Source organism: Panthera pardus, unplaced genomic scaffold, assembly GCF_024362965.1.
Source record: "Panthera pardus isolate Hobbes unplaced genomic scaffold, ASM2436296v1 HiC_scaffold_10, whole genome shotgun sequence".
In the NCBI taxonomy this organism is placed as follows: Eukaryota; Metazoa; Chordata; class Mammalia; order Carnivora; family Felidae; genus Panthera; species Panthera pardus.
The window spans coordinates 73854118-73879815 of record NW_026526655.1 but is presented as its reverse complement, the minus strand read 5'-3'; the positions used below and the strand labels follow the sequence as shown (position 1 = coordinate 73879815).

The 25698-nt window shown below is 42.5% G+C and overlaps 1 protein-coding gene across 4 annotated transcripts in view; it reads right to left on the bottom strand.

The window, feature by feature from the left end:
• The window catches only part of ACVR1 (activin A receptor type 1), a 139733-nt gene that overhangs the window by 36173 nt on the left and 77862 nt on the right, over window positions 1-25698 (bottom strand). For all 4 annotated transcript variants that reach the window (XM_019456895.2, XM_053908629.1, XM_019456909.2 and 1 more), the window contains 4 exons: window positions 13418-13681; window positions 10761-10972; window positions 7206-7305; window positions 3392-3538 (listed from right to left, as the gene is read on the bottom strand). In XM_019456895.2, the coding sequence (XP_019312440.2) occupies window positions 3392-3538; window positions 7206-7305; window positions 10761-10972; window positions 13418-13681 (723 nt within the window). The remainder of the gene's footprint in view (window positions 1-3391; window positions 3539-7205; window positions 7306-10760; window positions 10973-13417; window positions 13682-25698) is intronic.

The following is a 25698-nucleotide window of genomic DNA, read 5'->3' as shown; positions in this document are numbered from 1 at the left end:
CACCATTCTCGAGCTGGGTGATCTCACACAAGTCATGTAAGATCTCCACCTTGGCTTTCTCATTTGTAAGATAAGGATAACGTCATCATCAATCTCAAAGGAGTACTGTGAGAATAGAAGAGTAATTATAGGTACAGTGCTTCATATGATGCCCAACACAGGAAGTATCGAGAATAGCTGGTTAGTACTACATTTTAGAATAGCTCAGTATTCAATTAAAGCCACAACAATTTTGTAATGTACTATCTTTTGCGGGTGGCTTCCTTTACTTCCACTTTGGTCTCAAGAAATTCTGATTAAATGGTTAGGCAGTACCACTTAGGAGTATGAGGCAGTTCTAGAGATGGAGGGTGGCAATGGTTGTACACGGAGAATGTACTTAATGTCACTGAACTTCCTGCTTAATAGGATTAAAAAAGTAAACTTCACATTTTACTATTTTTTTTTTTTTTTAAAAAGAGTGTAAGATGAGACTTTGGAGTAAAATTCTCACATTGACTCAACTCCCTTGGTCTTAGTTATGAGGAAAAGAACACTCAGCAACATATAACTTTGGCCAAAAGTCACACAGTGGGGTTGTTAGTGGTGCTGAGAGTAGAAACCAGCTTCTCAAGTTCCTGACCACCGTTCCTGCCACCACATAGCACAGCCTCCCATTACCCTCTTGTCTGTTGACTTCTACACCAGACAGAGCAGAAGGAAGAGCTGAAAGCCACACGAGTCATTTGAAAGATATTGTTGGAGGGGGATAAACAATGAGGGTGCGGAGTTTTATATGTATGCATATATGTGTAAATGTTTGTAATTTTTTTACTTTGAGGGGCTAGAGTTAGCAATACTCAAGGGTGGATGGAAATCATGATCCGATAGCCAATACAACATGCTCCTTTGATAGAAAAGGAAATGATCACAGAAAACCTTAAAGTCTCTATATCCAGAAAACTGGTACAGCAAGGGAAAGAAGTTGAACCAAGTTTAGCCAAAAAAGAAAAAAAAGAAAAAAAAAAAAAAAGAAAAAGTGATGCATTTTTTAATGAGCTTTCTCAACTAAAAGAACTACACAGTAAAATCAGTTCATACAGCTGCAATTATGATGATGTTATTAGAAGGATCTCATGAACACAGAATTTCCTTGGATCATTTGGTAATAAGAAATGAACAGTGTTTTGCAACTATGTGGTCACTTCTCTCATGTGAATCATTATTGCAAAAGTGACTTTCAGATTTCTCTTATGATTAAATCTAATTTACAACAAACATTTACTGAGCACCTACCATGTGCTGGGGTACTGTCCTTGGTTCTGAGTATGAAAGTAAAAACAATGGAAATGATTCTTGTTCTCTGTATACAATGGAATGGTATCACAGTTCATTTAACTCAAAAGCACTGATAAAGTGATGATTTGCATAGCCTCGCAATATCTAGAGCGTTTTGCTCGATGAACCTGTGAGCCCATGAGAATAAGAAGGGGTGCCTAAACATGCCCTTCTTCTAATGAATCTCAGAGCCCACATACGTACTTATTAAGAGTATGTGCACCCGCCCATTAACAGAATTCCACCCTTGAAAGATAAGTACTTCTTATACATCACGGCTTCTAACATAACTGACGCTTTATCGGTTACTCAACCTGTCTGTCCCCGTGTCAGAGGAACAATTGGGACATTTAAGGATAGTTTTGACTGTGGATGAATTTTCACCTCATACTCTTCACTGTAGAATCACAGAAGCACTTCCCCGAGCTAGCTACCACATAGAGTACAGAACTGTGATTTAGAGACAGACTGCCCAGCGTGACTCTCAGCTCTACTCTCTAACCTGATGGGTGCCAGGAACCTCTATACCTTGGTTACCTCATCCGTTAAAACTAATGAAACAAGAGTATCCACCCTCTTATGACTGTGGTAAAGATTACACGAGAAAATGCACATTAAGCGTGTACAGCAGTGTAGTAGTAACTAGTGTAACTGGTGTTGAGTAGTCATTGCTGTTACACACGTGCGTTGAACTATGACACAAGGTAGTATGTGAGCAGGGCCACAGCGCAGTTACAAAGCGAGGGCATGCAGAAAAGCACAAGTAAGTCCTCTGGGATAAACTGAAAGGGAATTGGGCAATTTTGATGGAAGGAGGAGTCGGCGGAGTGTGGGGTGGGCTCATGGGTGATCAAGACCACCGAACAAAGGTACGGACACTTGAATGTTCGTGGCAATCCCCAGTAATGGCAAATATCAGAAGTGGCTGCTCTCTGGGGATATTTGTAGAGGAAGCCTGAGACTCCTTCGGACCCCAACAAATAAGGAGTCTGGATTGGCAAGCCCAGAAGGCACAAATGTGGCAGGCCATGCAGGAGTCATCAAAGACTCCATGAGAAGTATAGCAGGGGAGCAAGATGGACTGGAAACGGGAGACCAACAGCAATGATGCAAGTGAGCACGACTGGGTGACAGTGAGAGCCCAGCAGGTAAGGTAAGGGGAGAAGACAGCAGCAGAAATCCACAATTCTAAGATGGAACACACAACCATCCTGTCAAAGCAAAACTGTAGACAACTGTCAAACCGTTATTTGTGGACAACCTGACTCGGGTTTAATACGAAATTGGCAGCGATGGAATAGAAATAAATTCTAGTAACGGCCTTCCTATAAGCCACATCTCACCCAATAGCCATGAGGTGTCCAACACTATCCTATAGAGTCCATTTCAATATAAACTTTATACCCACCAATAAAGAACTCTGAGCAGCATTCCCCATACATGTATTAGTATAAACACATTTAGAGAAACTTTCCAAAGACACAGAAGTCAATGGGAACAAGGAATATTCTCACCCCTTATACTTCCAAAGCAGTATTTCAATGGGCTCCTCACATATTTCACAAATGGTTCTAAGCCTTCGTTTCCAAATTAAAATGGATGCTAAATCCCTCTGTAAATCTGGGCTTTAAAAACCATGCCTAGTTTGAGGGAACGTGCATTTAATTATGATGTCCCTGGGAGCTGTGAATCTCTAGGAAATCGTCCAAAGAGCTTTCTTAGTTTGATTCAATAAATATTCAAAAAGGGTGCGGTAAGTAGAACAACGGAGGAAGCCTTGAAGTGAACAATATGGGGTAAATTTTTGTTGCTTAAATAACAACCTACAGAATAAGAATTAGCAATAATGATTTCATTTTCATCATCCAGAGAATCTTCAAACTTCGCTTCTTTGCAGATTGAAACAAGAAATTAGCATTAAAAGAAAATTAAACTTTATATAAATGCTGACGATCCCTATTATCCCTTTTCGGGGGAGACTTGCAAATTCACATCCACCAACTCTGGAGAGGGCAAAGGGAGGCAACTCTTTGTTTCTGGATAAAATTAACGAGGGGATTATCTTTGTACTTACCTAAAATATTTTCATGCCTCAGCATCACAGTGTTGTACAATTCTGTTTCCCTGAACCATGACTTCTCATCCCGGGAGGAGAAGATCTTCACAGCGACGTTCTCCCCCTGCCAACTGCCCCTCCACACCTCACCATACCGGCCCTTCCCTAGAGAAAGCAACACAGAGGTGACGTGGGACTGGAGAACAGGAGAGGTAGCCAGGACATCTCTTGCCTGCAACTATTACCCCCTTCTACTGTTTACTTGCAAGAACTGAATCTGGGGCTATAAACACCACCACCTTTCTCCCGTGAAGACATTCAAAAGTAAGCCGGAACCTGCCCCTCCTGGCCACCCACTGTCATAACAAATTCAACACCCTCAGTGTCTGCACAGTACAACTGGCTGCTAATTACGAAGTTTACAGTTAAATTCCTCTATTAAAACCTATGAAACATGTATGGTTTTTAAAAGCACCTGAAAGTTAGTGAAATTAAGAAAATGGTACAGAGTATTAGATTTCACTGTTATGCTGAAAGCCAAAAATTTAAAAAAATAAAAAACCTGCACGTGTCCAAATTGAATACCTTTCTGGACTCCTTCCCTTCAAACAAGATCAACATAGATATTTTCTTGGGAGTCCAAATCTGTGAATTTACATATGCATTTATATTTTTCATAAGGGAGAGGCTATTAAGTTTGAGATACGCGTTCTGAAGGATCCCCCCCCCCAAAAAAAAATCACACGTAAACACACACACAAAAAACAGTGCTGTGTAGGAGACCGACAAGCAGCCACTACCTTCCCTAAAGGATTTCTTGGCAGAGGATATATTTCAAAAGAGGATTTGCAGAGTCTTAAAGACATAATCCCAGAACAGTTCTGATTCCCGACATTGGTCATGGGTATTTGCTTGTTAGACAGCCCCTGTGGTGCCAGAAGTGGGCCACATTGCAAAGGCCCCTTGGAGAAGGCATTTCCCAAAACGTGGTGTCTCTAGTTTGTGATCTGCTCTGTGGGGGGCACGCCCCCTCCTACAGCAGAAACACATCCGTCAGCCTGTCCACCACTTGTTCCCTCTTCCATTCTTCTCCTTAATTATAGGTAGGGGTGATGGGGGAGGCTGGGAGGAGGAGGTAATTACCACGAGACTATAGGGATCAACACAGGGTATAATCAGGGTAAAGACACACGCGGCACCTAGATACAACAAAGGCAGGAGATACACCTTGCGGGGCAGTGGGGCTTTCCACCGGGCCAGTGGCTGCTGGGAGTCACAGCTTGTAATAAGCAGCTGCAGCACCACCTGCATGCACAGGAACATAGCTCTTTGCTAAAAAAAACTAAGCCAAACATGGAGGAAGAAACCCAAACATGGAGGAAGCAAGCTCGCCTATCCAGGTGATTATGTCCTGACACAAAATCCAAACCACTCAATCTAGAATCCCTCATGATAAACAATGTCCCTATTAAATACCAATGACTACTTCCAAAAGGATGTTAAATGGGGCCAGGAAGTCATCATTGTGGGCTGCTGTCAGGTCACAAAAATAGTATTTAGAGCAGGACTAATTTTAATACAGTCATAGCAATTGCCCAGCATTTGTAGTGCGAGATGAAGGCTAGTGCTAAGACAGTATAAAATAGGCTGCTACAAAATAGTATGCTGATCTTTTCTTGCCTTTGGTAAAATTCTGTATCTTTATTTGCCCTTTGTCCTCATATTCTCATTAGGAAGGAGAGAAAAAACATGCCGGAGAATTGTATACATTACTATGAAGTTGCCTTAAATCCTTTTTTTTTTTTTTTTTTTTTTTTGTAAGAAAACAGAGATGGATGTCAGGATAAGTAGACAGATTTAAAATAGAAACGTACTTCAACTTCAATGGTTTTCAAATGCTTTTAAGTTGTCAAATGCTTTTTAGAAATGCAACCTTATGTGGAAGTCGCTAAAAACAGAAGCAGGACTGCCCAAAAGTACTGGCCATGGAGCCCCCATGGAAATCCCTAAGGTATCTGAAATTTGGGGGGTTCACTAATCACTATCTGGTAACAACTGATCTAGTCCAACTTCCCATGCTTTTGAACCCGAAATGGTAACGTGCTATCCAAGCAGTTCATCCCATACATTTTTATTCAAGACTGTACCACATGAACACTAACTATAAGCTACTGAAATGGCATTGCTTTTATGAAAGTCTTTAGCACCGAAGCAACAAAATGCTATAATTGAATTTACACTATTTCAAAGAATGCTCAAGAATATCCACACTACCCCAAACAGCATGTCTTTTTAAAGGCACAGTAATATTTTGCCCTTTGGACTCTGGGCTCAGTCTCTCAAAACTGCTATTGAGATCGGCTGCCCTGTGAATGGTCACCATCCATGGGACAGGAGGGTAGGGGGAAGCGAGACAGGAAAACATCCCTGTCACTGCCTTCTCACTCCTACTCAAATACCTGTCCCTGTTCATAATCAAATGGGATGTCAGGTAGTACAAGAGGACAAGCCTGGTTGTATGCAATGGGCACATTTGGGGCTTTTCCATTTTTCTCTGCCCACCACGGTCCACTGTAGAAGAGAAACATGAAGTGTGGTTCAGAGACAGCCCCAGCGGCTGCAGACCTACAGCAGAGGCAAAGGACTCCTGCTGTCCCCCTGTGTGCCTGAAGGCAGCGCCTGCTGCTCCTACCAGGCTGCCTACCCCCCTTCCCATTATCCGGCCTGAGGGGGTCCTGATTTCCATGAAAACAGAAAGAAAAGTCAGAGGGTAGCAGCCAAGTGGTGAAGGCGGCTAATGGCAGCCAGCCACCTCCCAAAAGCAAAAGATGGGATGACTGGAGCTGCAAAGAAAAGAAAGCCGGAGAAATAGAAAGAGCATGTAGGGGCGCTGCCTACCTATCCGCCCCATGGCCATTCCTGCACACCGTCCAAAAGAGAAATTCATGACAGCTACCAGGTGATCGGAAATACCCGCCAAATAAAAGTAAAACTACTAAAACTCAGGACTTCCCCAAAAAAGGGCATTTTGTACCATCTTCCCGGAGGGCGGTCAGCAATTGATAAACAGCCCATAAAAAGGTCACAAATTTTGACCCAGGAGCCCCAATTCCTGGGAATTTATTCTGAGCACTCAAAGACGCAAGGCATGCAAAAGCCTTTCTGAGCAGTACCATGAAAATTCAACGATCATTCAAAAGATCATGATTACATAATCTTTTAAAATACTTGTGATGTGTACAGATAGATGGAAATGTACATGAGCTTAAAACTGACAGGAGGAACACAAATCGTGTACACACTATGTTACATCTATATATAAACCTGTTCCTAGACGGGGAAAATAGAACAGGCCACAGAGGAATGGATATCACTCTTGTTTAAATACAACAATTTTAAAGGTAGCCTTAGTAAATTTATCTCATTATTTTTAAAGTCAGTGGGAGAGTGAGTGGGATTGGAGAACTGCCATAAGCAAGTGTATTGTCCAAACGCCTACTCACCTCAGATCACTCAATGCCTGTAGTCAGGAGCAGCCATACTATACAAATTCTTTTCTCATTCCTTCCCATCACCCCAAAGGGTCTACCTACAACTAAAGGCTTTTGATTAGCCATTCTGCATACTAACTAGCAACAGATTCCTTTGACAAGAACTTCAACAAGTTGAGGTGCTCTGACGCAGGTCAGAGCGAACAGATACATAGCCACACCGTCTCCTGTGATTTCATGAGCAACGGGCAGCAAGGGGCAGATTTTTCAAGTCCCACCCTGCCTCTAGAGCCACAGCGAACATTGCAGATAACCCACAAAGGAATAGAAAAAAGAATTACCGACACACTCCAACAGTGTGATCTGACGAGCCACCGTTCTTTGTACCAGAAAAGGGAGGCCAGAGCCGCTTCCTGATGTACATGAATGATCCAATAAATCCTGTGGTTCAAGACAAGGAGAAAAAAAGAAACTACTGAGAAACAGTTCCCGGTTCAGAGTATGAGCACGCGTATCACGGCAACACTCACGGACACAGCAATCCTGGACATGTGGCCCGTAAGTGTGCACAGAACGTCCCACTGGAGGAAGAACTGGTTTTCTTAGGAAAACCAAAAGCTAGCCCTTTCCCCGATAGAAGACAGGTTTGCTGAGGGATAAGCAGTCTCTTTGTGCATCCAGAGTTTTAGAATAAAAATATATATATATTTAAAACAAAACAAAACAAAACAAAAAACGCTGAGGGCACAAAGTCAAAGATGCAAATTACAAAGTCCCAGGAGCAAGGCTGAGCGCAAAGGGAAGCAAGAGAAAGAGCAGCAAGTGGAGCAAAAAGAGGGGCCTTCAAGTCCAAGGCTGGGCATAACTAACCACGTTCTGCTCTGTTCATAACTATCTATGAAAGGATTCACTATAGTTGGCACGCCAACTAAGGAACTCTAAAAAGGAATAAACGAATTAGGAATAAGGAACAAACAATTCTAATGTTGCTTATATTGGAAAGACTCCAGTGGCCACGTGGGTCATCTCCCTGGTACACACAAGCAGAGAAGGGCCACCTGGATGGAGGTTACCCTTTTGGTAGGTGAGGAACAAAAGCATCACAAAAGTTAACCCTCGATGTCATTTCCCGGTGTGAATTATACACAAAGCAGAGAGGAAAAATAAACTTTCATTTAAAACATAAAACCGTGCCCCAAACCTACTGGAACATACTGTGGGAAAAACTCCCAATTAGTTCATTCATAAGTTTTTCCTTCTTATTGTCAGTGCAAGTCAAAGAGTAGATGCCTCTTTGTATCAGGACTTAATAATTTGTAATACACAGTATTGTGCCCACGGTGATAGGTGTTGTGGTTGCAGTAATGTTGAGCTGACATTCCCCAAAGCTCATCCTTTCCCAGACGTTTTAGCTAGCCTGTTAGAGCAATACATTGATTTATCTGCATTTCATCTTCTTTTCCTTACTCTAAGCACCACTGGGAAGTACTGTTGATCAGCAAAATTACCAAAATCTGAACATCCAAAGGAAGATATTTAGAATCCTTAAAAACCACAAAATGGATAATCAACAAGAAATTGAATGTAGATCAAGCAGTTCCATATCTCCCTAACCATCTCTTTTGCTGTTCTGTTTTCTCATTATTCATTCAATTTTTTTGAGAGAATAACTCTGAAAATTAAACAAACGTGTTGTTTTTTCATCATGTATAATCATGGTTTTAAATCTGGTTCATAGACTTAAGGCGGGGGAGGAGAATCAACCAGACTAACAAACATCTACTTCAACTCCTGGATCCCAAGGCTTCTTTTTCAATGTAGGAAGCTGTTCAGTAAGATAGAGTTTGTTGAACCACATATATGAGCACATCACTTAAATAAGCAAGTATATAGATGAATAATGATAACTTGTTTTAAACAGTGTTCCTTACTGTGCTATCATATCGTTATATACTGTCATCCAACATGGCTGTGTTGAGAAGACTATTTTAGCATACACTCCCATTCCTCTTCCAGACTTACAGAAGCTACTTAACAGCATTTTACACTAGATATTCCTATCATTGTCCATTGTGGTTGGCAAGCTCTGGGGAACAGAGTTCTGACTAATCTACTTGAGAATCCTGCTTCGCTAAAGCTTTCTCAGGATTCAGCCTCATATCTTCTTGCTACTGACTCAGTAAACTCGTTTAATTTTCCTTAATATTTGAAATAAACTCCAAAATACATTTCTAACAAAAAACCGTGGTTCTCTTCTTTGGGAAACAGAACGCCCTCTTCTCCTGTTTTCCCAGTCCTGCTGTACTACAATCTAAATAGATAGGTGAACGGAAGAAAACGAGGTTCCTTCCCCCTTTCCATACAAAAAAGTACACCTGACCGGTGGCCCAATAGCAGGGAAGGCAGAGGAGGATGGGATATTTCCTAGCCTGTATCAGCTACCACCAAATGTTTTAACAACTAGCCCAGTTGGTCCAAGAATAGCGCCAGAGCTACAAAGACAGGTGAGGGTGAGTCTTCTCCAGCAAAACGGTAGTTGCAGGGCAGGCTTAGGTGGAGAAGGACCAGACACTATTAAGCTTGTCCCCTAGCAGCACAAGACTTAATATGAGATGATCTTAGGTGATGCATGGCCATGGCATTAAATAACATTGAATCACATTAGAAAGCTATGACCTTGACGGTCTTCCATCAAATTATGACAAGGAGAGTCTCAATTTCGTATTAGCATGTCTTTAACACCTAACACTCACTCATCTTCACCTTTTTCAAAGGATGCATCAGACTCAGCATAGCATCACTTCAGAAGGCTATTACTTCTCTCTTTTGCATTTTATGGTAACCTATTTATAGCAAGCGGTTCCCTTGTCTCACTTGAAGTTTAAAGTTTCTGTAAAATTAACACTCAACAATTTTAAAAATAAGAAAGGAAGGCACATTTTAATGTGATTTCATTTAAAAGTATGCAAAAGAATAACTTTAAAACATATAAATACAATGGTGTCTGACACTGAGTTGTCCATAAATGCAGCTACCAGCCACATGTTGGCTTTTAGCAAGGGAAATGTGGCTAGCCTGAACTGATATACATGCTGTGACTGTAAAGCATACATCAGATTTTAAAAACTTAGTTGCAAAAAAAAAAAAAAGGGAAGGAAAGAAAAGAATGTAAAATATCTCATTCATCATTCTTTATGGTTAATGATTATATGTCAAAATGATAATTCTATTCATTTGGTTAAACATATTATTAAAATTAATATCAGCTATGGTGGGGCTTTTTTAAACTTTTTTTTTTTTTTTTTTTTTTTTGTTAAGGAGCCACTAGAAAACTTAAAATTAAATATATGGCACACATATTTTATTGGATACCACTGTTTAACCAAATGGCTACACTCCACAAGGGGGCAGCACAGGAGCATGAAAAGTTTAATTGCTGCTTTTTTGGATGTCAAATTTTAAAGTCTTAAATTACAGGGTGTTAAAATAATCTAGAAAGGAAAGTGATTTTAATATTAAGCAAAGGTGCTTTTTTGAAAGTACTTTTATTGCTAAAAATAGAGTAACTGAATTACTTCAAGCCCCCCCCCCCCGACCCCGAAATTATAGGCAACCATTCTCTGTACCTTTTCCCTTACTCCCAAAAGAAAAGTAACTACCAAGAATCTACTAAAATAAATCCCCCCCCTTATTTAATATAAATGCCTAAAATAAATGTTCTCCTATAGGGGAGACTAAGCAGGTGCCAACATATGCTTGCCTAGGACACAAGTGACCAGTGGTAAGTGTGCACATTGTCCAGTCACCAGCTACTGGTTAGCATTTCATGGTGGGAATGGGAAAGCATCTTTAGCCATCTTTGTTATGGTTGGGATTCCCTGGGGTCACAAACTCACTGCTAAAGTGCTGTCTCCAACATTGGTGGTGATGAGCCCTTCGATGGTGCCGTACTCCACATCTCTGGGATTGAGGCGTTCTTGATTGCGCCTTTTAAATTTTCGGAGAGCGACTCCCAGTAGGCAAGCTAGAAGGCATACTGCAAACACTACAGACAGAATAATGAGGCCGACCTCCAAGTGGAAATTCTGTGTTCCAGGAAAGGATTTCCCTGGAGATGGGGGAGAAAAGGGCAATTGGCTGTAAGGATCAGTGTTTACTTACTATTCAGCATAACCAACACCTAACAAGTGGGTCCTGATGCTGACCACATAGTCTTGCAAGTCACAAACCGTGAAAACTAAAATACTTCCTAACACCTGGCCAATGGCCCAGTCATTTGAACCATTATTCATTTAGACAGAGCCAGAGATTGAAAAGATTCCACAGAGAACCAACTGTATTAATGCATATACGTGAAAGTACTTTTCAAATATGGAGTACTACACAAATCTCTGTACAAATGCTTTATCCTCAGCCCTTACAGAAATTATGACGTAATATTCCTATGAGAAAGCACTATCTGAGTTAAATCCAAATCACCCAATCTGTGGTTCTCCTCAATGTATCTTGGATGTTTACCGCAGAATTCTCATTGATCTTTTCACATCACGATTTCTGCCTAGGATTTCTGCCTAGGAACCTATTCATTCATCTGTTCTTTTACTCACTTATCCAATATTCATTCACTCACTCAAAACATTCATTCACTGATTCACTCACTCGCCTAATCACTCATTCACCCCCTAGCTTGGCATTATTACATTACCCATTCAAACATCCGTGCATTCACTCCAACACTCACATACCACTCAGGCAGATACACACAAAGACTTTCTACTTGCCTAGTGAGGTAAATGAAAAATTTCTTGATTGGATAGTGAAGCCCCATAATTAAGAGGTCCCCAAACAGGGGTGCCTGTGTGGCTCAGTTGATTGAGTGACCGACTCTTGGTATTGGCTCAGGTCATGATCTCGCGGTTTATGGGATTGAGCCCCACATCAGGCTCCACACTGACAGTGCAGAGCTTGCTTGGGACCTGCTCTCTCCCTCCCTCTCTGCCTCTCTTCCTCTCTCTCTCTCTCACTCTCTGAATAAATGAATAAACACTAAAAAAGTCCCCAAACAATAATTATCTCTGAATGTCAGACCCCTTATGACATGGTGTCACCGAGCCCTGTTCTTCCCCACATATGCCTCTTTTCCACATCCCTGCCTCCTTCCACAATCCAAGTGCAAGCCTGATGTCCTTTATACATTTCTTTTAACCTTCCAAATCTTGGAGATTTAACTTCCAACTTGGCACATTACACTCCATGGTACACGTCACTTGTACGATAAAGTGTCAAACTAATTATATACAACATTAAATTATAAATATTGAGCCTCCCTAATTGAATTAGAGATTCCTTAAGTAAAGAAAATAAATTTTCTATTACAACTCAGAGTCTTGCAGTGTTCTGCAGATCAGGAACTTTCCATATTGTAGGTATAACTTTTGTGTGGGTGCAGATACTTGATTGTGTCCATCCACTCTATTAATAATAATTTAACTCACAAAGGTTAAGAGTAAAGTTTATTCCATCAAGTACCCTTTTTGTTTTAACCATTTGAATACTTAATCTCTCTCTTAAAAATCTTCTTTCATTATTCAATGAATTAACAGAATTAACATTTGCTTATCAAAATTAACAGTTTCTATATGTCTTAACGTCACCACCGTAACCGAAACACTGCACAACATAATCTTGCATCAGTTTTTTTGTCTTGTTTTGTTTTGTTTTCATTTTTCGGTCTCTCCCCCTGTTAGCTGACATTTCTGACAGTGGGCATTGCTAGTAGCCTCTCCTACTCCACTTCTTGGTTTGTTTCTTCTTTTTGTGAGTGCAAAATTAAATAATTATGCCTATTAAAAATGTACTGTAGATTAAGAGAATTAACTTTGTCTTAGAGTGAGTCTACAAAGACTAAGGAACATTAGTTTTTGATAGCAATGTAGGGCTCATTTTATGGGGAAACAGTTTCAGAGAAACACTGATTTCCACTGAAAATGGAATCCATTTGAACACAACATGGAAAAAGATTCCACAGAAACTACATGTGAAATCTTACCCAGCTTCAAGCTTCAGTAATGGTTCATTGGGAAATCAGATATGGGAGCAAAGGTTAGTGAGGCTTTGTCTCTTTCCTCAAAAAGAAGGAAACATATTCTACTCAGTCACTGGATTCTTATGTTCCATTTTACTTCCTACACACTCAACAAAGAGATGAATATTTACCAAGCCAAACTGTTTCATAAATTATGACACCATGGCTCCTCAACAGAAAAGGGTATCTGGAGCTCTTCACCTGCTCATGACTACCAAGAGAGATCTGGTCACCCAAGCTGTTCCCCAAGATGGACACATCTTGCTCACTTGCCCAAAGATATTTATCCCCCTTCAGACTCCAAAAGGCCATGCCTTTCCCTTCTTCATCTATAGCTACCCTCCTTGTCACCCATGACCTCTAGTTCAAGGAGTAGGAGGAAAAGCTTGTGGCTACTTCCATCTTTAACCCACACAGAACAACATTAACAGAAACCCTTGATCTAGAAATAGAAAAGTCCACGGGAACCTTTGGTGGGCAGCTGGGCCGTGATGTTCCTGTTACACCAGTCGCCTTGGCAACACTCCACAGCTTGGCCAGGTGATGGCGGGGTCTTACAGGTCATCTTCCCTTGCTCGTAGACCTGGAAACAGCCTTTCTGGTAGACATGGAAGCCATCATTTATGCTCAGTGAGGAAAAGCACTGCTGGCCTTCACAGTGGTCTTCGTTCCCACAGGAGAGGCCTTCACACACACACATGTAAAGTTTGGGGTTTACCTTGGGCTTCTCATCTGCAAAGAAGCAAGAAGGGAAAAGAAATCACTACATGGGTTTTACCCCCATTAGGGCAATAAGATGGTTTCTCCAAGACCATTACAACACATTCACCAAACAGCAAGTCAGGCCAAGTGTCATCACTGGCCATGATGTCCACATTTTGTTATCTTGTATTTCTCACTTGACCAACTACCAAATGATAATCGCCTCTCAGTACAGGAACACATTTATACAAACTGTGTGCTCTTTTAGATCATACCAGGCCAAAGAATAGTTATCATGTACTCAGAGGCTTCTGAGAATGAACTTCCCCTCACTGTGGTTTTCACATTCTCTTCAGCCTGATGGGCTCTCACATCCCAATTCTTACATCAAAATAAAATGTTTTTTCCAGGACATAATGCTCATCACCTTTATTTTATGTTGTTTTTTTTTTTAAAAGGCTCCTAAGTATAGGGCAATTGTTAATGCCAGTTCCTGCTAACTCCATACTAATCCATCAACTAGTAATACAAGGAATGCTGGTGTTCCCGCCATTATCTGCAAGAGCCCAGTATAATCGAGAGTTTACAAGGATGCAGTCTGTAATTACAAATGTCTATTACCAATATTTCCAGCTAGATGCCTTAGATTAATTTTTCAATAGTGACAACACTGAAGTTTTCATGTTGATTACAATGGAAATTAATCACTGCTTACACATGTTTGCCTGGCAGGAAAAAAAAATGGCACTGATTATTGAAGATGAGGGTACAAGGAGACAAAGGGAATAGAGCAATGTTTTAAAAGTAAGGTAAGAGGTGAGACCACAGGAGCAGTCAACACCTGCTAGGTCTAAGGTGTGATGGAAAGATGTGCCTTGTCCATCAGTGAAGCACACCTAATCAGACTTCCTAATTGTCTCCTTCTGGAAACATCTGCAATCTAATTTTTGCAACCTAATTTTTGCAACCTAATTTTTCAAATCACTCTTTCTTTTCTCCTCCCTTGTGGGAATGATTAGTTCAGACTTGCTGGTCCCAACAGTTTGCACTAGGAGGGAAGAAAAGTGAAGAAAGAATGTAAACAGCCAAGTCCTAGAGGTTCCAAAGCAGTTTTGCTATAAAGAAATTCAGCTTTCAGAGCTCCCTCCAAAGGTCTATGGCACAGAGTGACTGCCTTCTGATTCTTGAACCCTCTGTAGCAGGTCTGTGAGATAACTACTTCTTTCTTAAAATAACAGGTCGGGTAGCTGCGCTTTCAAGAGGAGACCTTAAGGTAAGGTCTTTGAAATGTCAAGTTCATTTACACAGATTTGTGTGGGTGTTTGTAGAGACGTGGGTTATCTCAAAAAGAGAAAAGTGTTCTTAATCTTTCTTCTTCCCTCTTCAAAGAAGTGAAAAATAGTTCACTACCCACTGTAATGTGGGTGCCTCATCCCACAGAGTAAGTGCATGCAGACACACAGACACAAGCCTTCTATTTATAATTGACTTGCTAGTTCTTTTGAAAACCACAAGGGGCTCATCCAAGAGCAAAGACATGCCTGAAAGCAGGAGATCCAAAATAGCCGCTGACAGTGTATGTATGTCACCAGTCTCACCCCCGAGAATCAAGAGCCTCAGACATTTTTAATGAGCAAAAATTTTAATGAGCCAAAAGATAGTCTTTATTTTCCCTGCCTAGAGAAATTCCAGCACCAATCTATTTCTATGAGGATGAGAAACATATATATCTGTTGACATAACCCAGCAAAAGTTTACACTTGCCAAAAGTGAGTTGAAAGATAATATTTCCAGGGAGTCTAGACATGCTTGCCACTCTTGAATGGCACAAAGCTGGGCTGAGCATTGCCAACTATGCTGCCCAACAGGTGATGATTCTTTGGAGGGAAACGGATGGGCAGGATAAGGGGAGGGGTGGTTAACGGTATCATGTTGATTTGTTTGTGATCTACAGCAGGGAATTCAAAATACTATATTTGAAAACTGTGCCATAACACAATGTATGAAAATCTGAAACACAAACATGTATTTTAAAATCCTAAATATTTTCAGAGGTCAAAGCTATCCCAGGATATACATCCTTAGAGAGGTTGCGTCTACTGACACTGGGTTGGGGCTGAAGGATTCGTGTGAGGATGAAAGGGTAAATGAAAATAACGTTAGGAGAGTAGCTGTTCAGGGATTGATAATGGACTGAGGAGTATGCACCCCTCAACTCGTGGTGCCCATGGTGCAGTAGGAACAACCACAAACAAGTAACCGTAGGCAACAGAGGCCTCACTCACGGATCCTATGGAAACGGACAGTCCTGGTAAGAAGAATTAACAACATCTTGTGGTTCTAATAAAAAAGGTCAAATTAAAAAAAAATAATAAAATAACAACAACAATGATTTCTTTAATGTGCTCTCAGAGTGAGCTCTGCTCTTGAAATTAGAGCCCTGGGGTGCCTGGCTGGGTCCGTTGGTGGAGCATATGACTCTCGATCTCAGGGTCAAGAGTTCAAGCCCCAAGTTGGGTGTGGAGCCTACTTAAAAATAGATAGATAGATAGATAGATAATAAAATTAGAGCTGAAATTGAACTCTAGCTCACAGACATTAAGATGTGGACCCCCCTTCCAAGGTCTCTAGCTTTTGACAGGATGTGGGGATGGCCTGACAGATGTTTGTAATGTAACCTACAGAATTTTGCCAGAATTGAGCAGCCCTGAGTAAATACCAACTTCAGTAAAGGTCAATTCACTATACCCAACTATGAGGCATGACAGGTTATAAACTGTAATCAGATCTTATCCTGTGGGGGTCATAAACGGAGTCAAAGGGATTCATTCATTTAGTAAACACTCTCCTTGAATCTTTACATCCCTCTACTAGTTGTATGTATGCAGATGGCCGAGGGCTGACTACCTTTAAACAGGTAATTCTTTTTAAGGTGTCAAAAACTAGAGTTTTCATATCCTCACCTCCACAATCCAGAAAAAGAAAAAAGGGGAAGAAGGACGGTTGTCAGTGCTATGTGATAATTAATTTAATCTCTGATATGAGGAACCATGAGCTCAGTCCAGCTGTTAGCTAATGGGAAAGTACACAGGTTTTACCAGATTCACATCCAATTTTGCTTCTCACCAACATTTAATCTTCTTAAGTTGGGTATTTCCATATAACTACTTAGAAGAGCCCATCATGAATCTATTTTTTATATACTGCCAGATATAAATGCAGACCCTAAATTCATAAGAATATGAGAATGACCACATATACCACGCACACGCCTGCATGCACACACACATTAGTTAAATGCCACTTTGCCAGTTTCATCTGACAGAGTGGATTAGTCGAAGAGATGCCAAAGAGATTTCTGAGCTAGGATTACTAATTCAACAAAGAAGGTTAAAAGCAAGACAGCAGCATTTTCATATCTCAACATCCACAATTCTAAGGAACAGAGCAGGCCCCAGAATGCCCATGTCTCACTGTTTCAGTCTTGTCCGATTTTAGGAATAACCATAACATGTGTGGGCCTGTGATTTTTTACTTGGGGTGGGTTGGGGGTAGGGGGCACGCAGGGTGACAGAACTATTACAAAATCCCTTTTAGGGCCACGGGTAAGGGTCTGTGGACCTCAGATTTCTCCAACAGTGACATACATATAGTACACATCGAGGCACACCAAGGAATGGATAATCACCTTCCGTGACTGATTTCCAACAGTACAGACAGGAAACACCATATCTGATATGAAGCCCTTTGCACTTGCCTCTGCAAACAACTAGGAAGTGCCCTGGCAGAAGGCAGCAAGTCTACTCCACCTAATTGACATTCATTTAAATAATTCAGTAATTTAAATGTCAAGCCAGAGGTATTCCCTCTCTGCGAAGCTCACCCACATTGTTTGTTCTAAAAGGCACCTCCCAGCATTACTCAGTGTTATGGCTGGCACTGTGCGCCCTTTGTATCACCAGGACCAGGTCTGTGCAAACACACTCACAGGTCTGGCTGGGAGCCGCAGGGAGTTCTTGACGCCACCTGGGAGGACTGCGGGCTGGCTCCACAGCCAGAGGTGCAGGCTCAGAAGCCCAAACCTCTTAAAAGATCTCGTTCTGGGCTCATCCTCTGTGCACACCTACTCTCGTAGCCTCATGACAGACTGTCGTCACAGGAAGAGGCAGAGCAGAGAGCATCGTGGACTTTTTACGTCTGTCCACAGTTTGGGATGCTCTTGTACCTCGGAGTAAAAATCTTCACATTTATGTTTTAAGTGGGACTTGAGAAATCTAAGCACACCACCATGGGCTTATCCCCCACATTCTCAGTCATGCACTCCATAACGCTTTAAAGCATTTAAACTGATTACCATTCTAAATGGTGCACAAAACCTCACATCTCCCACTAAAGTTTGACACAAAAGACAAATGAGAAACTGCTACAAGTAAACCAGCTGCAACTATCACCCCAGAGGTCAGCAAAAGGAACAGGCTGAATTTCTTAGAGGTTCACCTCCAAGTAGCACAGATGACAATATGGTTATTAGACTATTATTATAAAAGTCAGATAGCTCAGAACTATATAGGCTAAAAAAGGAACCCCAAACATATCTGGACTCCTTCCAACAGTATAAACGACTCATTCATTTGAAATGACAGCCTATATTAGGCTTATAGATATGGGAGCCCTTCCATGGCCTCCTAATCTGAAAGTGCAGCTTGGCACTTCTCCAGAATCGGAAAGCATTTGAGATCTCTGGCATTAAACAAAGGCTCAGTGATGGATTTTGCAATGCCAGGTATCACTGCCAGAAGCCTGCTCCTAAGACAGAAACACAAAGGTCAGTCTGCAATGCCTAGTGAAGGGCATTTGATGGTCTGGTGAGAAGGCAAGCTATAGGCTCGGGAATACGGTACCCCAAACACCATTAAATGCTCTCATTATAAAACCCCCATCTAGGGAACCCAAATTCCATTTGTTTTTGTTTGTTTGTTTGTTTGTTTGTTTACCCCTGATCAGAGAAACAGATACTTGGCAAAGTTGTAAAGCGAAGAAGAAAACATATTCCTGGAGTTAAGAAAGATTGAATAGGATCACATATAAATTAGAATAACAATGACATAAAATGATTTCAGGATTCCCAAGATTTTGAACTGATGATAGCTACAAATGTACCCTGCCTCCAGTGTTCTGGAACCGAGCAAATCACATCCCCATTCAGATGTAATCCTCTCTGTCTTCTGTGACTCTCCAAAGAGAGACAGGAGGGTTAATGTGGCCAGAAGTCCTTCCTGGTGGAGCTGATCCCCACGTCCTTAGGCTCCCCTATTATCCCCTCCATTCTTGGGAGGCCTCCCCTGTTCCAAGATATCAGGTCCTTTAGGTAGGGAATTTCCTCCATGTGGAGTGCTTACCTCCCTCCCTGCCTATACTCCATTTACCTAGTTAGCATCTACCTTCTCTTAAAGAAGCCTTTGTTCACACACTCAAATTTAAAGTAAGAACCACCTGTATACACTCACATGCATGTGTCTGTCTGGCTACTGAACGTCCAAGTCTCTCCTCCGGACTAGGAACGCCATGAGGGGAGGGAATGACCCTACTCTGCTGTTACAGAGCCCTCGCCTGCCTCAATGATTGACAGGAGTACAAGCCTGATGGATATTTGCTTCCGGATGAATTTTCTCTTCACGGAAAGGATTTAGAGGTGGGAAGAGACATGATGCTGGTTTTCAGAGCAGACTGAGCCTATAAAGTCTTTAAATGTCAGCAGAGATCTTAAGGCAAGGCTTAGTCACCGAGCCAGCATGTCTGTGCAAGCCATTTCTTCCTAGAGGAGTTCGCCATAGCGTCACATCTGTTCACCTACTCTGGCTTACAAGTGTAGAAAATTAATACTTGCGGTGTGGTACAGTAGGTGTTCTGTCTGCCTGGTTGTTAGAAGAAAGAGGTAAAATACAAGAGCCCCTAAAACAAGGACTTATTTAACACATTAATAGAACAGCAGGGCTTGTATGGATGGTCCTTTCTTGGATGGCTGACGTGAGGACGTTCGGCTACTCTGATGCTAAGGTGACCAGAATGATCAAAACATAGTAAGCGCCTGGCCTCCGGCCACATTAGGGGAGTCATGCAGGACTTGTCTGCTCAGCAGTGAAAAAGACGCCCCTGGTATTTGCTGCCATTTTTCTCCTATCAGTGAAAGTAATGGCGTTTTCAGCAGGGAGTAGGGAAAGACTGAATTACATCATTTTCCCCTTCTTGCTTTGCTGAAGGTGATAAGGATTCCTAAGTCATCCTGCATTTGAACTGCTGAAGCTGAGAGGGGGAAAAAAAAAGTGCCATCTGTTTATTTTGTGTCTGAGCTGACTCCTTGTCTCTGAAATAATCCCTGTAAATTAAGCCCTATTGCAGCAGCCACACCTTCTATTTCAAAGCCAAAAACTTGGTCTGTGTTTAAGTGACTAACAAGTTAAAGAACATTGTGGGGTATTGACCTAAGACAATATTGGTCTGTCTTTTCCATGCGTTTTACGATTCCCAGAATGTAGCAAAGACATCGTTTTAATACTTGTACTATGTCATTGAAGCAACTCTTTAACAGGGGGAAAATAATGACCCCTTTCTTCATCATGTCTTCACACTTCTTCAATCTTCCCTTCAGAAAAACAAATGATTACAAAACCTAACGGAAATTACCTACTAAGGAATTCTCTTGGAGACCAGAAAATATCCCCACCCCACCCGCATATATTGACAACGCCTGGCCCTGAGTGAATCTCCACTTATTGGAAGAGTAACAGAGAGTACCACAGCCTGAGGGTGGAGAGAAAAAGACCTGGTTGATTTTAAACATTTCAGAGAAGCGATCCCTTTGTCATTTGGATTTGAAGAGAACCAGCGATGTGGTAACCGTCTATCAAATGTTGAGGCTAGAAGCCCTGTTCACAGTGTGGGAAGAGGTGTGCTTGACTCATGTGAGTTCCACAGGCTAACTAGGGAGTACACGGCTGCTCCAGTAAGGGTTTCCTAGCCAGGCGCTGTATTGAAAATTTTGCCGTTACAGGAAACCTTAACCAAGGGCTCTGCGTGGTATAGGATGATGGGAAAGGAACTATAGTGTGGACTCAGCACAAGGCTCCCACCTCTATTTGCCCTTCTGTGCCCTACCGGTGACTTGGCCTTCAAGGTTTTACTCACAATCAACAAACCACCACCACATCCCCAACAACCTTTCTGGAAGCTTTCAAACCACAGAGATAAATCCCTCAGAAGATGGGCAGGGCTCCAATTTGTTGAACAATAGTCTTAGAATGCCAGCCCCTAGGCAATGCAGTACCTGGAGTCAAAGGTAAAAATGTCCACAATTAGTTAAATTCCTCCTCTCTAGCTCCCTACTCTACCCCACCCCCAGAAAAATGCACGGAGAGAACAGGGGATTTCTAGACTACATTCTCTACAGCCTGCATGAAGCACAAGAGATTAAGCTATCCGAGGGTAAAAAGTGGGGGCACTGCTCAAGCCTCCGATACCGCTACCACCCTATCCCCCAATTTCCCAACTCACGTCCTAAGGCCCTATTGGGTCCAGAACGCCAGGGCAAGGTTAATTACGAGAGGAATCCCATGCCTTCAATCCCATGAATACATGTCTTGGGCATCTGTACTCCAGCCTTTAGCTTCATCTTTGCTTTGCATATCTTCTTTTCCCTATCAGTCTAACTAATATGGTCCACAAGAAGCCGCTAACTCCCAAATTCAACGCTTAAGAAGATTGGCGTAGTAGTCAATAGACTAAAGGATCCTGCAGTCACCAGGCCATGGTTGAGTGGGGGTCATTTTGAGCTTATTCTTTTTTCAGCCCTGAGCCCGCAGAAAGGCTCCAGGTGCCTACGCTCAAGGTAGACACCAAAAGCATTTTTTGAGAGTGCTGTGGACCATAATTGGCTTTTCAAACCCTCTCTTCCCCCTCCGCCCCCAATCTCTGTGGCACTGCATACCATTCCCAGCTTCCACAATCATCTTGAACCTTGGCAGAAGAAAGGCAGCTAAATCTGAGATGTGTCACGAGGCCACTGGCTAGGGAGCAAGAATATCTAAACACAAACTAAGGCGAAAGCAGCAGGCCAGACTTTCCACAGATTCCCATCAGCTCCTGTAGCTGCAGGGCACTGATAGCCTGAAGGTAACCCAAGTATCTCCGAAGGGTCACTTTTAAATAGTAGCTTTAATACACCCAGTCATTTCAGAAGTATTTCCTTCCAGAGCCCGCTTCCATCCACACTGACATGCCAACTGTGCCCAACAATGGCAAGCCCGCTGAAGACATGAAAGCCCAGAAGGAAAGGGAAGGATTCCCAAAGGGGCACAGGCAGCCCCATAACATGCTGTGATTCTATTCTATGGCCGCATTTGGACTGCTGAGAAAGAATAATCTAGCAAAGAGACACCATGCAGAAGTGGTCTACTGACAATCACTGGGGATTAAAGAACAGGTAGAAAATCAAACAAAATAGTTTAACGCCATGCCTTCCCGTTCTAAGACTGAAACAGTATAAACCCTGGATGGCTACCTTCCAGGAGTTTTTCAGGAAAGCTATTATCTCCAAGAGAAAACATATACCTCTCTCTCAGTCTACTGGACCACACTGTGGCTGAGCAAAGAGAACTGTATGGTGTCTTCAGCACATACTGTATATTATGCAGCCACCGTGACCACCCACTAACCCCAGACGTGCCAAAGAGTACTGCTCAGAAGAGGCTGCTGCTTTTTTTTTTTTTTTTTTCTTCTTCTTCTTCCTTTTCAGCCAGGGCCAAAGTTTCTAAGATCTTCCTAAGAACCATTAAAATCCACACAGCCCCTCACCTATCCACCAAGTTGAGTCCCCACTGTCCTAAATGGCAGTCGGCCAGGGGCTGGTGTGTAAGGGACAGGTGCTCAGTGGGCTATTTTCAGTTGCTATCAGCTCAATCGGGAGCCGCACATGCTCAGTAGGCAGGCAAGCCTGGGTTGCATTTCAAACTCCGGGCAGCCAAGAGACGTACACCTTTCACAGCTGCCAGGGCAACCAGCTGCCCAGTGCTCCTCCCAAGACGGGAGCGATGAAAACAGTATAACCTGGCCAGCCAACATGCCAGCGAGCAAGCTGTACCTCGCATTTCACCGCCTGGGTTATTCTGAGCTGGGCTTATTGACACTCCATGGCAACACAGGAACAAAGGGCCAGCTAGAGGGATTTAAATGTCCTGCAAAAGTTGCTAGAAAAGTCAGCAGCTCAGGCTTCTGTTTGCATAATAAAAGTAGCAGTGGAATTATTATTAGGTTATTCTCAGTTGCCACTGCAGTTGTTATTCGTGAATAATAATAACAAAGGTCTGTAACAGAGGTCTACTCTTTGAACTCAGGTTTTGTTTTTGTTGTTTGCCACCATTAAGTTGCCACAGTTGGGAGGCCTCCCAAACTACGGCATGTGGGCCTGTCCACCACCACAGGAGAACCAGTTTTCCTCACCCGTGTACCTCTCGCCTTGCCGTACCCCGTGATCCACTTCCGCTGCACAAATCTTTGCGAATGCAAACCACCCCTACTTAATCTTTCAATGGCTCTCACTCCCCTCAGGATAGGGAACACCCGCCTCAGTACCCCAGACCCTGCCGGGCCAGTAGGACCTGAACTCTCAACCCGGCTCCCTTCTCAAGACTGCGCTGGCCATGCTGGACCGTGCAGGTGGTGTCCTCACATTCCCCCACCTCCACGACTTCTCTGGGTGGGGCCCGTCTCTGCATCAGAAGTCCTTCTCGGCCCTTCCTTTGCTGGTCTAATGCCCATTCATCCTGCCAAACTCCTGCTCCCTGGACTGCTGTCCCCAGTCCCAGCCCAGTGTGATATGAAGGTCCTTCCTGTTGATATCCCCGGTGCTGTGCTTTAACCTTTGCCTTATCCAACCAGACTGTGACTCCTTGACAGAAGGAACCACTTCTAGTTATGCTGACATCACCAGCGCCTACCAGCATACTCGTGCTAATTAATCAGTCGGAGATTGTAAGACTGTGCTACAACTGATTCTTTTTTCCCGAACTCAGAATAAATTCTTCGAAAGATGTGCTCTTCTCATCTCCTCAGCCCAGACCAGTCCCTGTCTCCTCTTTTTTTTTCTTATATTATAATAATTAGTATTGTAGCCAACATTATTTATTCATTCATTTGTCAAATATTCACTGAGCGCCAATTATATGCCAGGCGCTGTCTTAGACACTGGGGATAAGATGATGAACACCACGAAGTCTTGGCTTCCTACGCTCCAGGGCTCACTTTGCTTGTACTCCCCATAAACTCCTCACAACCACCCTGTCACTGTTTCCATCGCGCCGCTGCAGGAATAGACCCTGAGAAGTGAAATAACGCGCGCATGCGCGCGCGCACACACACACACACACACACACACACACACACACACAGACGCAGTGAAGACAAAGAACATGGCTCATGACACAGTCTCACTCTGTCTCACTCTGTCTCTCTCCTGAGAAAGGCCTGCTTCCTCTGCATGGCCAAGAGCCTTCCCTTCAGAAGACTCTCTGACTAACCACATCATTTTTACCTACCAAAAATTACCCTAACACTTTGCAAAACTGACATTGTGAAGCAGATGAATTAGGACACGATGTTGAAGATAAAGAGAAGCCATGACAATGTAATTCAACATGGCAGTGTGTAGTATTATAAACACACCAGATGAGTCCAATTCTAAACTGGACTATGGGTTTTTGTTTTTGTTTTTCCTATCTATTCTTTACAACCTTTCTGAATGGATCCGATTCTTCTTTTCATACAAACTAGCTTGGTGTAGGTACCAGAATGTAGAAGGTGAAATAAATACAACTAACTAACTAAATAAATACGTAAGGCCACTCCCACTCCAAATCACCATTCGATTACAGGCAGAGGTGGTTGTTTTTGTTTCCTTAAGGTGATTTTCACCACCTCCTGCCCAAAAGAAATTTCATTCTTCCTCTTATTTCTTCCCTCCTGGCCACATCCCCCAAATTTCATATCCTCGGAAGGTCGGTGCTCCGCTCTAACCCATAACAAAGAATTAGATGGAGCATTACCGTGGATCTAGGAAAACACCCTGCTCTGCAGAGCTCAGATTCAGCTGATTAGAATCAGGCAGCAGCTGTTCCAGTGTTAACGACCAAGGCTGAGGAGGCACAAATGTAAACTTCCCTCTTCCTGTCAAACTACTGGCTCGGACAGAGAGGATGGTCGGGGCTTCGTGAACTCGTGAAAAAATAAAAGGTTCCAGGCCAGCTCTGCTGGAGAACGCACAGGTCGGTGGTCAGAGCTTTCACCTGAGGGCAGCAGGCACTTCCGGGCAGGGAGCTCCTAGGAGCAGACTGGAGTCACCTTTTTAAACCATGGAGCATGAACCATTCGTGGGTAGGGAAATCGATTTTGTGGTTGAAAACAAGGTCTCTTTTTTTTTTCTTTTTAAATTAAAATAAAGCCGAATGGAATAAAAAAGAGAAGAAATGGGAGTACGTTAAACATAGTAAGAGTAGCTGCTGTTTTTGCACGAATTTTGTGTTTCAGATGTGTGTGGGTCCTACTCTAAAACGTTTCTAAATGTAGATGCGCTGGGTCCAACGCTAAAATGTTTCTTACTGTGAGTCACAGTGAAAAGTTTGAAAGTCACTCCGCCCTGTGTCTTACATGATCTTGGACTTGACATGAGTTCTGAGTAATTATGACTATTCCATATAATCATTATCTGTGGAAGCTTGCCTGAGGTCATGCTGGGCTGCAGAAGGAACTTCCTGAGGACGGGCTAATAGCGTTTTGGGAGTTACAAAGCAATTTTTTATTATGTCTTATTTTCCTTGGTGTTTACTTTTTTCCAAGAGCGAAAGTTGCATATATGACACATCTACAAATTTCCTGCTTCGCAAGTTTTTCCATAAAGAGGAGATGGCAACCATCTTCTCATTCTTGAGACCTATCTTCATAAAAAGAGAAGCCGAGAAGCTATTGCGCTGCCCTCTCACTGCTGACCACAAGGAAAT